This window comes from Hypanus sabinus, chromosome 8 (genome assembly GCF_030144855.1).
Source record: "Hypanus sabinus isolate sHypSab1 chromosome 8, sHypSab1.hap1, whole genome shotgun sequence".
Lineage (NCBI taxonomy): Eukaryota > Metazoa > Chordata > Chondrichthyes > Myliobatiformes > Dasyatidae > Hypanus > Hypanus sabinus.
In genome coordinates this window covers 127,974,267-127,989,985 of record NC_082713.1, presented here as the reverse complement: position 1 = coordinate 127,989,985, position 15,719 = coordinate 127,974,267, and the positions used below count along the sequence as shown (strand labels likewise).

Sequence of the window (15,719 nt, the reverse complement as noted above, 5' to 3'; positions counted from 1 at the left end):
ACAGCAGTTCAGTGCAAGACATAAAAATTGCCATTCATTACAAAAGTAAACAAAGCAAAAATGGAATCACGAGGTAGTGCTCAAGAGTTTATAGTCCATTCAGAAATCTGATGGCGGAGTGGATAAAGCTTTTCCTAAAACATTGAGTGGGTGTTTTCAGGCTCCTGTAGCTCCTCTCCAGTGGTAATAAGGAGAAGAGGACTGTATGGTGAGGTTCCTTTATGATAGATGTCACCTTCTTGAGGTATGTCTTTGGAAGATGTCTTCAATGGTAGGGGAGGGTTGTGCCTGTGATGGAGCTGGCTGAGTCTACAACTCTCTGCACCTCTTAATTCTGCACGTCAGAGCTTTCATACTAGATCCAAACAGTCAGAATGTTCTCTATCATACATTTGTAGAAGTTTGCTGGTCTTAGGTGACATACCAAATCTCCTCAAATTCCAAAGAAGCAGAGCCTTCTTTGGAGATTGAAAATCTAGATGAGTGGTGCCACAACAACAACCTTTCACTCAAGGTCAGCAAGTCCAAAGAGTTCATTATTGACCTCAGGAGAAGGAAGCCAGAGATCCATGACCCAGTCTTCATCGGGGATCAAAGGGTCAGTGACTTTAAACTCCTCGGTGTTGCCATTTCAGAAGGCCTGTCCAGCCCAGCACACAAGTGCCACTACAAAGTAAGCACAGCAGCACCTCTACTTCCTTGGAAGTTTGCATAGATTCGGCATGACATCTATAACTTTGACAAACTTCTATTGTTAGCATATTGACAGGTTGCATCATGGTCTGGTATGGAAACAGCAATGCCCTTGAATGGAAAATCCTGCAAAAAGTAGTGGATACTGCCCAGTCCATCACAGGTAACGTCCTCCCCACCACTGAGCACATCTACACGGAGCTCAGCATCTATCAGAAAAGCAGCATCCATCATCAAGGATCCCCACCACCCAGGCCACTTTGTCTTCTCACTGCTGCCATCAAAAAGAAGGCACAGGGGCTTCAGGAACCACCCATCTAGGTTCAGGCTCAGTTACTACCCCTCAACCATCAAGCTCTTGTACCAGTGGGATTCATTCAACTTCACTTGGCCCATCACTGAAGTGTTCCCACAATCAATGGACTTAATTTCAAGGACTCTTCATCTCATGATTTTAATATTTATTGCTTATTTGTTTATTATTACTTATTCTTTTTTCTTTTGTACTTGCACAGGTTGTCATCTTTCTGACCCCCTCAATAAGGATGTAGATGTGTAGGAACTCAGCAGATGATAAAACAGTCTGTGGCCACACAATGTAAGACCTGCACAAAATGGTAATGCTTTCCACTCATGTGTCTGTGGATCAACATTGTGGAATTTATCAATTAGCATGGTTCAAAACCAAACTAGCCACATAAACACTACAGTTGCTAGAAATGATGTCATCACTGAGTGGCTCATCCCCCAAAATCCCAAAAGCCTCTCAACTACTAACTAGTCACATTGTGGCTCAATATTTGTGAGGAAATACTCTATTTGCTGGAAAAGTGCATTTGCAAAAATACTTAAAACCTCAACAACTGAAGCATCGCAGGAGATCAGAATATTGAGACAGAGGCGTACGCTACTGTCAAAATAAGCAGCGCTGCAGTCTGTGACATCAAAGCAGTGAGCTGTTGGTCTCCTCTGTCATTGTGGCAAGAGCACCATCCCTCCCTTGTTAGCATATGTGTGTGCGAGTGTGTGAGAGTGAGAGTGTGTGTGAGAGAAAAAGAAAGTGAGAGAGACTGTGGCATGTCAGAGTGCTGGGATGAACAGTTTTTTTTGATGGACTCTAGATCATGGTCTCTGGGGACTTTGCTATTGCTTGCATGGTGGATTGTGGGTTCTGATGCTTTTGCAGAGGCAGGTTGTGGGAAGGGGAGGGGGATGTTTGATGCTTTGCTGCTGTTTGTGCGTGGGAGGGGGTGCAGGGGGCTTTGGGGTTCTAACATTTTCCCATCATTCATTCTTCGGGATTTTTCTTCTGTTTTGTGGATGTCTGCAGAAAGTAAGAATTTCAGGCTGTGCACTGTACACCTTGTCTGATATTAAATGGAACCACTGAACCACATCGCCCCCTGTCAAAGGAAGGTCGGAGAATCCCCGGTGGGCAAAGGAAATGTTTCAAATATCAAAATCAGCCTGAAGAAATTCAGCATTACATCTAAAAAATGGAAAGACTTTGCACTCAATGGGTACACCTGGAGGAAATTTGTTCAAGAGAGGATTGCGCTTTATGAGAACAAAATTAACTGTGCTGCAGAGAACAAGTGTCAGCTATGAAAGGAGAGACTAAATGGACAAAAAACCCAAACACTAACAGCCACCATTTAGCGCTGCCCACACCACCCAAGAATATGGGGATCCCCGATCGGCCTCTACAGCCACATGAGGACTCACCAATGGACAACCCCTTAGGAGTTCATCATACTCGACTCCAGTGATTGCACGACTATGAAGATAGGATGACTGAGTGAGCTAAGCTTTTTCTCTATGGTGCTAAGGGAGATGAGATGTGACTTGACAGAGTTGTGTAAGATGAAAAGAGGCACAGACAGAGTGGAGAGCCAGCAACTTTTCCCCAGGGCAGAAATGACTAGTAAAAAGGGCATTACTTTAAGGTAATTGGAGGGATTTTAGATGTAGGTTTTCTTTTACACAGAGAGTGGTGGATGCATTGAGCATGCTGTCAGGGTTGGTAGTAGATGCAGATACATTGCAGACATTGAAAAGACTCTTAGATAGGTGGATGGATGAATGAAAAATGCACGAGGGAAGTCACAGCACCACATCCTTCGTTGGGCAGGGAAGCTGTATCCAACGTAATATTCCAGATATAATCTCACTAAGGCTTTTTACAAAGTCTTCACACTTACACTCAAATCCTCCTACAATAAAAAGTCAGCTTACTATTTGCTTTTCTAATTTCTTGATTTACCTGAAAATTTATTAACTCACTAATTCAAGTATAAGTCTTTCTGAGCACCAACACCTTTCAAATACTCTCCATCTCAGAAGTATTTTGTAATACCACATTTTTCTATCAATATCTCACATTTTTTCCACTCTATTATTTTGTCTTACATTACACATTTGGCAAAAGCTCTCAATTCATGTAGCCTGTCTATATGTCCTGAAGCAGCCTTGGACCCTCATTACAACTTAAGTTCTTTCTCCACTTTGTATCACTAGCAAACTTGGATATATTACTCTGCATCTCTTCATTTAGATCATTGATATAGGTGTGAACATTTGGGGGTCCCAGCACTGATTCCTGTAGCATCCCAATAGTCCTAGCCTGTCATTTGAAAATGACCCCTTTCTTCCTATTTGGTGAACAATTATCGACTGATTCTCTCAAATTCATATGCTTTAATTTGGGCAGCAACTGACTGACTTCATCAGACTTAAAAGGATTCCAGTCCCATTGTTATACATTTGGGGTTAATCATAAGTGGGTGAAAATAAACTGAAGATTATGATGTATATTTAATATTTCTGTAATATTTGAGTTATCTTGTAAATATATTTGTTTGATTAAGCATTCTTGTTCACTTAAATAATTCAGAGGTTCAAAGGTGCAATGTCATGATATGTATGTGCCTCTCTTGAAGTAAAACATGAAGTTAGACTCACATTTCAAACTCCCGTGTCTTCCTTTGAATTAGTTTAATGTTTTGAAGTTACAAAACATAACAGATTACATTTAAAAATCTTGAGATTTTCTTAATGAGAGGTTTAGTACCAGTTACCCAATGTACCCATCCCCACACACCAAGTGGTGGGACTGTTGGAACAGAAGGCCGAGTTGTGACAGTTATGGCTCCCACTACTACACTCATCCACATCTGGAGATTGGAAGAAAGGGAGCGTTCATTTGCGAGTTGGTTAGCTTGTAAATGTTTAACTTTCTCCTGATACTGGCCCAGGTTTAGGTTCAATCCCTATAACCTTTGGAAATCCATCGGTTAAATGTGGAGAGGCCAGGTAAAGCCACACAGTCCAGGACATTGTCAGCTCTCATTCCTGCTCTTTATGGGGTTGGACCACAGCAAGGTGTCAGATCTCCTGTCTGGATGATCATAAAGAGCTCCTTTCCTCCTGATTATTGCCCAATAACATACATTTGCATGCGTGTGTGCGTTTGGATTTATATGTATGTAAAAGCGGAAAAAAAAGTATGATCTTAAGTTTGGAAGATAAAATCTGACTAAGTTTAAGAGTGCAAGTGCATGCATGGTCCTTCAAAGTATCCAGGAGAAAGTCACTTGACTGTGAGAAGCATCAATTACTGGTGCTTTCAGCAAAACAAACTTCAATCTGGCACTGGTTGGATTAGGGAATGATCAAAATGTCCTGTTCCCTCACTATTATAGAGTCATAGAGTCATGCAGCATGAAAATAGGTCATTCACTCCATTCTGTCCATGCTGACAAATGGGCACCTATCCATAGTTATCCCATCTTCCAAAACTTGACCCGTTAGCTTCTACTGTGTGTCTGGGTAATTCAGGGGCTTATCCGGATACTTCATTAACACTGCCAGCACCTCAGCTTCTACCACTCTGTCTGGCTGTGTGTTCCAGATACTCACCACTCTCTGAGTGACAAAGGTCTCCCTCAGATACCCTCTAAAACTCTTGCCACTTTCACTAAATCTATGTCTTTAAATTTTATTCTTCTCTGTTAAGAAGAAAATCTTCCTACAGTTTACCTCACCCATAAGCTTCATAAATTTATATACCCCGTCTCTCTTATTTACCTCTCCACATCAGTTAAACAAACCATTCTTCTCCAATCTCTGCTCATACAAAACTGTTTCATCCTTTCAACATCCTGGTCAATCTCCTCTGCATCCACTTCATTACTATCACAATTTTCCTATAGTGTGATAACTTCATCTGCAAGTAGTACCTCAGTTGAGATCTGACCAATGTTTTGTAAAGTTAGAACATCAGATCCCTGATTTGTCTTCAGTGCCCTGACTAAAGAAGGCCAATATCTCATCTGCCTTCTTAATCACACTAATCACATTGAGCACATCCACATGGAGTGCTGTTCCAAGAAAACAACATCCATCATCGGGGGACCCCACCACCCAGCTCATGCTCTCTTCTCACTGCTGCCATCAGAAAGAAGATATAGGAGCCCCAGGACTCACACCATCAGATTCAGGAACATATATTACTCCTCAACCATCAGACTCAAGAACCAAAGAGGATAACTTCACTTGCCCCATCACTGAAATGTTCTCACAACCTATGGACTCACTTTCAAGGACTTTTCATCACATGTTCTAGATAACTATCTATTTTTGTACTTGCACAGTTTGTTGTCTTTTGCATATCGGTTAAACACCCAGTTGGTACAGCCTTTCATTAATTCTATATTATTATTATTATTGTTCTAAATTATGGATTTATTGTGATGAGAGTCCTTGACGAGGATGTCTTGGACTCAAATGCTGGAGTATCCGAGGCTGGGCTCGAGACGTGGTCTCAAACGGGATTAAGAAACTGAGCACAAATCAAGTGATAAACAAAATCACTGGCAGCACTGAACCTACGTTCAGGTGTTCCTTAAATAACCATTCCTTAAATAACATGCCAGCGATCTGTAGCCTCCAGAGTTAGAGTGTTTAAATCTTGAAAGCTGGCGTGATTGGGAGTGTCTCGTAACATTTATTAAATATGCCCACAAGAAAATTAATCTCAGGGTTATACATACCACATGTACTGTACTTTCATAATAAATTTGCTTTGATTGTTGAACTTTTGAACATTAACTATCTGCACAGCCATGTTCAAAGATTTTTCAACTTCCACACTAAGGTCCCTCTGTTCTGTAACAGTCATGGCATATGCCCTAGCATCAATTGAACTCCTAATTGCATCACCTCACATGAATCAGGATTAAACTCCTTCATTTCTCAGCCCATTTTACTGTTACAGTGATATCACCTTGTCATCAAAGACTACCTATTAACCTGCAGGGAAGGAAATAATTTGGTAATGATCCACCTCTGGGTGCTTCTGTTTCTACGATATCACAAAAACGTATGGGTTGGTGGTTTAATCGGTCATTTTAATTTGCTGTTATTGCGGTTGGTTGGAAGCATCTCAGAGGAGTTGATGAGAATGTATGAAGAATAAAGTTGGATTACTATAAATGACTCAGCAGTGATCAGCAGGCAGTTTAATGCCAATTGCACAAATGCAAGGTTAGCTTTTCCAAGAATGCGACCAGCATGATCACATCTTTGGGGCAGGATGGTAGGATAGAGGTTAGCACAGCACTTTGCAATACAGGCAACCTGGGTTCAATTCCTGCCACTGCCTGTAAGGAGTTTGTATGTTTTCCCTGTGTCCCAGTTTCCACCCACAGTCCAAAGATGTACTGGTTGGTAGGTTAATTGGTCATTGTAAATTGTCCTGTGATTAGGCTAGGGTTAAATTGCGGATTTGCTGGGCAATGCAGAGGTAGGTCTGGAAGAGCCTTCTCTGTGCTGTATCTCAATTTTAAAAAATAAAAAAAAATATGTTTAACTCTGTTTTATTTCTTTCTCCAGCCATTGTGCTTCTAGCATTAGGTTGTAAGTAAAGATATTTCTGGGTTATGACCAACACTTTTGTGTTTTAAAAGAAACATCCCAGCTCGCCACCCTGTTAAATCAATGACAACTGGGCATACATACAAACAGGAACACATCACAGCTTCTTCTCCCTTTGACCATATGGGCTTCCCCTGAGTGCCTTTGTTTCTACCATATCACAAAAATGTGTGGGTTTGTGGTTTAGTTAATCATTCTAATTTGCCTTTTGTGTGCTTTGGCTGCAGAATCGCAGAAGAGTTGATGGGAGTGTGTGAAGAACAAAATGGGATTATTATAAATGGACTCTTGATTGTCAGCACAGACTCATTGACGCGAAGAACCCACTTCAATGGTGTATTCTTAACTTCAATGAGATCCTTATCCAGATCATTTAGTTAATTGAATTTAAAACATCCAGATCTCTGGCTTACTGAACCACTAGCTTAATCAGCACAGCACCAGAAAATACCATGAACACTGGCCAAATCAGGCAGCATCTATGGAGAGAGAAACAATTTCTGTTCTGACCAGAAGTAAACCTTAACTTTTTATTTGTTTCCACAAATCCTGCCTGACCTACTGAATACTTCTAACATTTTCTGTTTTTGTTTCAGATTTCCATTGTCTGGAACTTTGTTATCTTCAGAAACACATTGAACGACTAAAACAGAAAGTTTTACTGCGGCTAGTTACCTGTACAAATCCTGCCATTCCCAGTGTAGCCAGCCCCACACACACACTGGAAAGAGCCCGGACTGTTGGAACAGGAGGCCGAGGTGTGACAGTTGTGGCTCCCACTCTGACACTCATCCACATCTGGGGTTTGGAAGAAAAGAAAGAATTTTCTAGTGGGTCTATGGTGTGAGAATCATAAGGTATTTAATCTTTTTTTCCCATCTGATGATTAAAGTATCTAATTCTATCATTGTCCTTGACCGAGGTGAAACTCTTGGGTTTTGACAACTTATCAGTTCAGTGTGAGATTCCATTGAAGAAACTAATGAACAGAGAGATATCCACAATGAAAGATTCAATGCCTGTTGCCTGCACAAACCCACCTGTACCCAGTGCACCGTCAGACATCGGAAAGAACCAAGTTTGTAGGAACAGGAGGCCGAGCTGTGACAGTCACGGCTTCTACTCTGATACTCATCCACAACTGGAAGAAAGGAGGGAATTCACTGGAAGGCCCAGAACTGTACGAAAGTTCAACTTTTCACTGCAACATGAACAGATTTAGTCCCAAAAGTTTAACCAAATCGATTCAATGTGATTCTCCACCAAAAAAACCTCATTTGGGATATTGCAAAAGGTGAGGTGGAAAATGTCAATAAAATATAAACAAACACCCATGACTGTTTCCTCGTCACTAGAACTGCAGATGCATGTGGTTTTCCAAATCTCCTCTGCAAGCATGTTATCAAATTAGATTTGCAGTTTTTTAAAATTTTAAAAACAATACTTTTGAGAGAGAGAGAGAATAAGAGAGAATGAAAATGAGAGATGGGGAGAGAGAAAACAAATGAGAGAGAGGAGGAAGAAAAAGGAAAAGGGGGAGAGAGATGGGGAGAGGGAGAGAGGGAGGGAGAGAGGGGAGGGGTGAAAAGGAGAGAAGGGAGAGGGAGCGAAGGAGAGGGAGAGAGAGATGGCACTAGGTGCAATTAACAGCAAGGATGACTCTCCAAGCCCTTTTCCAAGCATTGCAGCAGTAGCGAACCAAGGCTTTGGTGAACAGGACCTCCACCATCAGCTGGGACAACAAGGAGTTGTTAGCCATGAAGTACTTCAAAGGGTGACATAGATGTGTCAGAAAAGCTGTGTAAATTGTGGGATGGCTCGGGCCCAGAGCGGATACTTTTTCCACGTGGAAGGGTTAGAGGCAGAAACTTCTCCACTTGTTGATTGACTCTCTCTGACCGCCCATTGGTTTGCGAATGATAGCCAGAAGACAAACTCACTGAGCTGTGGAGGAGGGAACAGTAGACTCGCCAGAAGCAGAAGACAAATTGTTGGCCCTGATCAGACACAGCGTCCCGAGGGAAGCCATGGAGGTGAGTTACATGTTGGAGATCCAGGTCTACCATCTCAGCAGCTAGCAGAAGTTTGGGGAGACAACTGTAGTGCTGCATCTTGGAGAACTGGTCCTCCACGGTCACGATCACTGCGACCCCTTCAGAAGTGGCAACTCTCTAATGAAATCCACAGCAATGTGGGATCATGGGCCTCAAAGGGCCAGCAGGAGCCAGTGGGCACTGATTGGAGGAATTGGAATGGGCACATTAGGGGCAGGCCATAAATGGATGTGCATCTGCAATCATAGTGGACCACCAGAACCAGCACTGCAGAAGATCCAAACTCTGTTGTTCATCTGGATGGCCAGAGAGAGAGGCGTATGGAGTGGGCCCACTGGAGTTCCTCGGAGCACACTGCTGCCAGCACAAACATGCAGTTGTCACTTGGAGCAGGCTTGTGCTGTAATGCCTGGCAGATCTGGTCTCAAGGTCCCAGATGATTGGCATGAAGATCTGAGATGATGGAATGATGAGCTGAGAGTCAAGCTCCATTTCAGCTGGTTCAATCAGGGTGAATGCCTTAGTGTTTTTGGAACTGGGTAGTTGGAGATGGTGAAGTTGAATTGCTCAAAGAAGAGGGCCCAGTGAACCTAACATGGGTTGAGTTGGTGGGACTGTTGAATGGATACGAGGTTCTGTTGGTCAGTCCAGATAAGGGCATGGTGTTTCCTATCAGTCAATGTCTCCAATCTTCCAATGCCCATTTGACAGCAAGTAGCCTGTCTCCTACTTCATACCATGCTGTGTAGAGTTGAACTGAAGTGAGAAGGCACAAAGGTGTGCCATGGCATTCGGTCCTTGCTGGAAGAGGACGGCCTCTGAGCTCATGTCAAATGAGACCAGCTCTACTACGAAAGGATCAGAGTGGTTTGGATGGCAGGGAATGGGAGCGGTGGCAAAGTGTCTCAAGCTCCTCAAAAGCGTGGTCTGCAACAGCTGACCATTTCACCTGTGAGGTAGGTGATTCAGTGAGGGAGGTGGGAGGAGCAGCTATTTAGCTGCAGCTGATGAAGTTCCTGATGAAGTGACGGTAGAAGTTGGAGAAACCCAGGAAGTGCTTTGGCTGTTTGAGGGAGCACAGTCAATGCCATTCAACGATGGTGCACACTTCCTCTTGGTCCATGGTTATAGCTTGGGATGAAAGGACATAACCCAGGAAGGAAATGATTGAGGTGTGGAACTGGCATTTCTTTAACTTGTAATAGTGTTTTTGAGGAGATACTGAGGGACTGAATGGAGGTGACAGACGAAGTCCTGGGAGTCCTTAGAGAAGTCAAGGAAGACACCAAGGTAGATGAACAAATACCTGTGTAGCATTTCTCAGAGGATCTCATTGTTGAAGGTTTGGAAAATGCTAGACTGTTGGAAAGTCTGAAGGGCATCAGCAAGTATTCATAGTGGCCAGCGGGTGTTATGAATGCTGTCTTGCACTCGTCTTCCTGGTAGATGTGGATCAGGTTTTACTTGTCCTATAGATCCAGTTTTGTGAAGATATGGGCCCCATGGGGTGTTTCAGATGCACAATCCAGTAAGAGAAGAGGGTAGTGGTTCTTAATCTCTCTGGGTCCCACAGAAGCATAGCAGTTTGCATGATGCCATTACAGCTTAGGATGTTGAGGTTCAAAGTTCAATCCCAGTGTTTTCTGTAAGAAGTTTGAACGTCTTCTAAGTGGAATGCATGGGTTTTCTCCAAATGCTCCACAGTGCCGGTTAGTAGAATAATTGGTCAGTGTAAATTGTCCCATGATTAGGCTAGGGTTAAATCAGGGTTGCTGGGCAAAACAGCTTAAAGGGCCAGAAGGGCCTGTTCCATGCAGTATCTCTAGTGATTTTAAACAACACACATTTTGTGCTGGTGGAACACAGCAGGCCAGGCAGCATCTATAGAAGCACTGTCGACATTTCGGGCCGAGACCCTTTGTCAGGACCCATCTATAAATTCCTTGTGTTTGTCATAGTGATTTTGTTGAGTCCACAGTAGTTAATGCAAGGATGGAGACCCAATATTTATTTTTAACAAAGAAGAATCCTGCACTGGCTGGGCACAGGGATAGTTGAACGAAGCAGCACTCTAGCATGTCGGCGATGTATCAGTTCATGGCTTGGGTCTTACGAGGAGAGAGGAACAGATGATCTTGGGAGGGATGGTGCCTGGGAGCAAGTTGATTGTGCAGTCATGTGGTTTGTGAGGCAGCAGGGTGCTGACTTCCCTTTTACTGAAGGCAGTAGCAAGTTCATGATCTTCCTGTGGGTGTTTGGTGAGGTTGAGGGTCTCCACTGATCCACAGAGTGAAGTTAACTGAAGTTGCAGGCAGGTGGTCCAGCAAATGAGTCCCAAGCTCAGTAGCGAACTGGATAACCAGGCAAAGTGAGGGAGAGCTAGGGGTAATTCAAGATGAGGGGAGTGTTACATGAGTTGATCAGGGGGAATTGAATGAACACCAAGTGGTCTCTGATGCTCATGTTCTCAAGCCGAGATCTTGCTCTGACCACTCCAAGGATGTCCGTAACTGGCTGTGTTGCAAAAGGAATGGTACAAAATCTGAGCTGCACACACACAAGCTGGTCCAATAAGTTGCTTGCTGTGCCAGAATCCACCAGAGCCTCCTGTGCACGTGAAGCCATTGAGTTGTGGAGCAGGATAGAGAGAGTGATTCAGGCTACGGTGCTGGAACGAGAGGCCAAGGGGAACTTACCAGGTAGAGGTCCCCTTTCTCTACCTGGTGGTGCTGTTTCCCGCAAGCAGTGTGCAATCATGGCCAGCTGCTCTGTGGTAGGTGCACAAGTTGTTTCTTCACCAATGACCACACTCTTGGGGCATTAAGGGAGCTCTCCCGAGTTGCCTGGGTTCTGGAGGCATTGCTGAGGAGTACCTGCTGCCTGGAATGAAACTGGGGGTACGGCTGATGACCTGGAGGGTTATTTTATAAGTTGCTTGTCGAAACGATGGGCCAGAGTGACGAGGCTTTTGAGGTTGGTGGGCTCCTACCGGGTGGACAGCATGTCTTTTAAGTGCTTTGAGAGTCTGTGCTTCTGCATTCTAGCAACACTCCACTGAAAGTGTCCTGAATTCCACAGTGTAATCCATCACTGAGTGTCAGCCTTGACACTAAGTATCCGATCCCCTGCCCCCCACCCCTCCACTTCCCAGATGGTCGAAAACCGAGGGCATCTCAGCAATGAATTCCTTATGCTTATTGGCATATGGTGGTTTCATTGTTCCAGTTAGTGGCAGCCCAGGTTAAAAACTCGTCCAGCCAAGAGAGGGATGATCTTGACTCAGTCTGTAGAATACAGAGATGGCTGAAGCTTTAAGTGTAAGTTATAGTGGGCCAAAAAGCTGCAGCACTGGGTTGGGAATCTGTTGAAGCATTCAGGCACTGGAATCTGGGGCTCTGAAGGAGGAAGTTGACTGTCACAAGGTTCCTGTACTGAGACAGTTAGTTGGAAGAGAGTGGTGAACAGATGGTTTCCTGCTGTTTCTGGATTATGTGCTCACATTGACAGATTTTTTTTTTTTGTTAAAAATTTACTTTAAGTGAGCTTACTCTACTGGGCTGATCAATGGTTCACTCATCCTGTCAGGAAATGTAGAGGAGGCTTGATCCAACAGCAGAGCAGTGGAGCTAATTCATCAGCAAACAATAGCTTTAATAATGGACCACAATTATAAAGATAACTCACCTTGAGGGACCACAAAATAAGAGAGAACAGATACTGAATATCACAGGCACCAAAGTAACTGAAGGCTAGGAGAAACTGATTGAGTCTGGCTGGTTCTGTAGATGAACAAGTGCTATAGATGAGAACTGGGTTTAAATAGGCTGCAGGTGATGAGTAGGAATGAGTGGCAGGTGATTCCTGTTAGCTGGGAAGAGACTGGGAGGCGCCTGCATGTGTAGGCCTGACACTCGAGGGGTTCTCAATCCACAGGAAGGACCGAATGACAGCATCAGGAAGGGTAGAGGCAGCAACATCTGCTTCATGAAAACCTCATGGTGTAACCGTTTTGTCTCTCTCTTGTTCTTCCATCCTGGAACATCTAATAATTAAGTGCTCACCATCTGACTTATTGCCCTAGAAGATTATAAAACTGCCAAAAGAGAACTCAAGGAAGGAGCTAGGAAAGCCAAGAGAGCCATGAAAGGTTATTGGCAGGTACAATTAATGAGAATCTCAAAACATACATCAGGAGTAGGGGACTAATAGAGACAGGGTGGGACCACTCGAGGATAAAGGGGGAAACATTTGCTTGGATGTGAAGGATGTGAGTGTGGTCCTTAATGAGTACTTTACATCAGTAGTTTTTCAAGGAAAAAGACATGGGAAGTATAGGGAGATCAGTGCTGAGAGTATTTATATGCTAGAGTATTTTGAAGTAAAGGAGGAGGTAGTGTTGGGTCTCTTAAAGAGTATTAACGTGGATGTTCCCACAGGGCCTGATGTGATATATCCCAGATTAGTGACAGAGGCAATGAAGAGATTGCTTAGGCCTTGACCAATATCTTTGTGCCGTCTCTATTATCAGACAAGATCCTGAAAAACTGATAAGTAGCTAATGTTATTCCATTGTTCAAGAAGGGGACTAGCAATAATCCAGGAAACTATAGACTGGTGAATCTCACATCGGGGGTAGTTAAGTCCTGGAGAAGATTCTTAGGGATAGAATTTATGAGAATTTGAAAAACCATGGCCTAATTAGGGAGAGCCAGCATTGTGTGGGGCAAGTCATGTCTTACTTGACTCAATTGTGTTTTTTGCAAAGGTGACAAGGGTAATTGATGCAGATGGAGCTGTGGATGTTGTCCACATGGATTTTAGTAAGGCGTTTGACCAGTTCCCTCATGGGAGGCTCATCCAGAAAATTAAGATGCATGGGATCAATGGTGAATTGGCTGAGAACTGGCTTGCTCATAGAGGGACAGAAGTCAAAGGGAGTTTTTCTAATTTGTGATTGGTGGTGTAACAGATGTATTTATACTGGGACATCTGCTGTTGCAATGTACATAAATGACCTGAATGAAATATAGATGGTTGGGTTAGTATGTTTGCAGATGAATCGAAGATTGGTGATGTTGTGGATAATGTATATGATTGGCAAAGAACACAGGGAAACTTAGATCAGTTGCAGATATGGGTGGGGAAATGGCAAGCGGTGTTTGACCTGGGCAAATTCGAAGTGTTGCACCTTGGTTGGTCAAAAGTTAAGAGATAGTACACTGTTAAGAGCAAACCCCTTAATTGTGTAACTGAGCAGAGGAATCTTGGGGTTCAAGTGCATAGCTCCTGAAAGCGGCTACATGGGTTGATAGGGTGGTTAAGAAGGTATATGGCATGCTTTGCTTAATCAGTCAAGGCATTGAATTCAAAAGTCAAGAAGTTATTTTGCAGCTTTATAAAATTTTGGGAGGCGGAGTGAAGTTAAGTTGGCACTAAATGGCGACTCCTTTGGTTGCACCTTCAGAAACAGCTCTATTTCCATCTTTAATATCTTTATTCTTCCCTTTTGAAGACCCTGACCTGGAGTTCACGCTGACTTCAGTTCTTTGTGGGAATTGGACCTGTTCTCAGGTTTGGCACGTCAAGAGTTCAGCTTGGATTTGGAAGCCTAAGATTTTGGGGCTCTGGGGACAGGCGGATTGAGGGTCAGTGTCATGGCAGGAGACCCGTGTGTCATCGGGGGAGTCGGGAAATCTACTGCTGTGTGCCCGAAGGCCTGGAATTTTTGAGATCTTTGAGGACAGAGCTCAGAAAAGGTGACATAACGGACTTTTAACATTGTAAACCAGCGAGTTGTTTGCTGTGTTTCCCCACTCGCTGGGAAAAACGAAGATGCCTCCGAGGGAGGGGGAGAGAGGGGGGGAGAGAGAGGGGGGAGAGAGGGGGGGAGAGAGGGGGAGAGAGAGGGGGAGAGAGGGAGGGAGAGAGAGGGGGAGAGAGAGGGGGGGAGAGAGGGGGGGAGAGAGAGGGGGGGAGAGAGAGGGGGGGAGAGAGGGGGAGAGAGGGGGGAGAGAGAGGGGGGAGAGAGGGGGGAGAGAGGGGGAGAGAGGGGTAGAGAGGGGTAGAGAGGGGGATAGAGAGGGGGGAGAGGGGGGAGAGGGGGGAGGGGGGGAGGGGGGGAGAGGGGGGAGAGGGGGGAGAGAGGGGGAGAGAGGGGGGAGAGGGGGGGAGAGGGGGGAGAGGGGGGAGAGAGGGGGGGAGAGGGGGGAGAGAGGGGGGGAGAGAGGGGGGGGAGAGGGGGGAGAGAGGGGGGAGAGAGGGGGGGAGAGGGGGGGAGAGGGGGGGAGAGAGGGGGAGAGAGGGGGGAGAGAGGGGAGAGAGAGGGGGAGAGAGAGGGGGAGAGAGAGGGGGAGAGAGAGGGGGGAGAGAGGGGGAGAGAGAGGGGGAGAGAGAGGGGGAGAGAGGGGGGAGAGAGGGGGGAGAGAGGGGGGAGAGAGGGGGGGAGAGAGGGGGGGAGAGAGGGGGGGGGAGAGGGGGGGGGAGAGGGGGGGGAGAGGGGGGGGAGAGGGGGGGAGAGAGGGGGGGAGAGAGGGGGGGAGAGAGGGGGGGAGAGAGGGGGGAGGGGGGGAGAGGGGGGGAGAGGGGGGGAGAGGGGGGAAGAGAGAGGGGTAGAGAGGGGGGGAGAGGGGGGAGAGGGGGGAGAGGGGGGGAGAGAGGGGGGAGAGAGGGGGGAGAGAGGGGGGAGAGAGGGGGGAGAGAGGGGGGAGAGAGGGGGGTAGAGAGGGGGGTAGAGAGGGGGGTAGAGAGGGGGGTAGAGAGGGGGGTAGAGAGGGGGGAGAGAGGGGGGGAGAGGGGGGGGAGGGGGGAGAGGGGGGAGAGGGGGGAGAGGGGGGAGAGAGGGGAGAGAGAGGGGAGAGAGGGGAGAGAGGGGGGAGAGAGGGGGGGAGAGAGGGGGGAGAGAGGGGGGAGAGAGGGGGGGAGAGAGGGGGGGAGAGACGGGTAGAGAGAGGGGGTAGAGAGGGGTAGAGAGAGGGGTAGAGAGGGGGGTAGAGAGGGGGGTAGAGAGGGGGGTAGAGAGGGGGGTAGAGAGGGGGGTAG

The 15,719-nt window shown here is 45.7% G+C and overlaps 1 protein-coding gene across 1 annotated transcript in view; it reads right to left on the bottom strand.

Moving 5' to 3' along the window:
- LOC132397668 (fibrillin-1-like) overlaps window positions 1–15,719 on the bottom strand; it is a 103,743-nt gene that overhangs the window by 21,516 nt on the left and 66,508 nt on the right. The window contains exon 20 of the mRNA XM_059976437.1: window positions 7,303–7,425. Within this exon, the coding sequence (XP_059832420.1) occupies window positions 7,303–7,425 (123 nt within the window). The remainder of the gene's footprint in view (window positions 1–7,302; window positions 7,426–15,719) is intronic.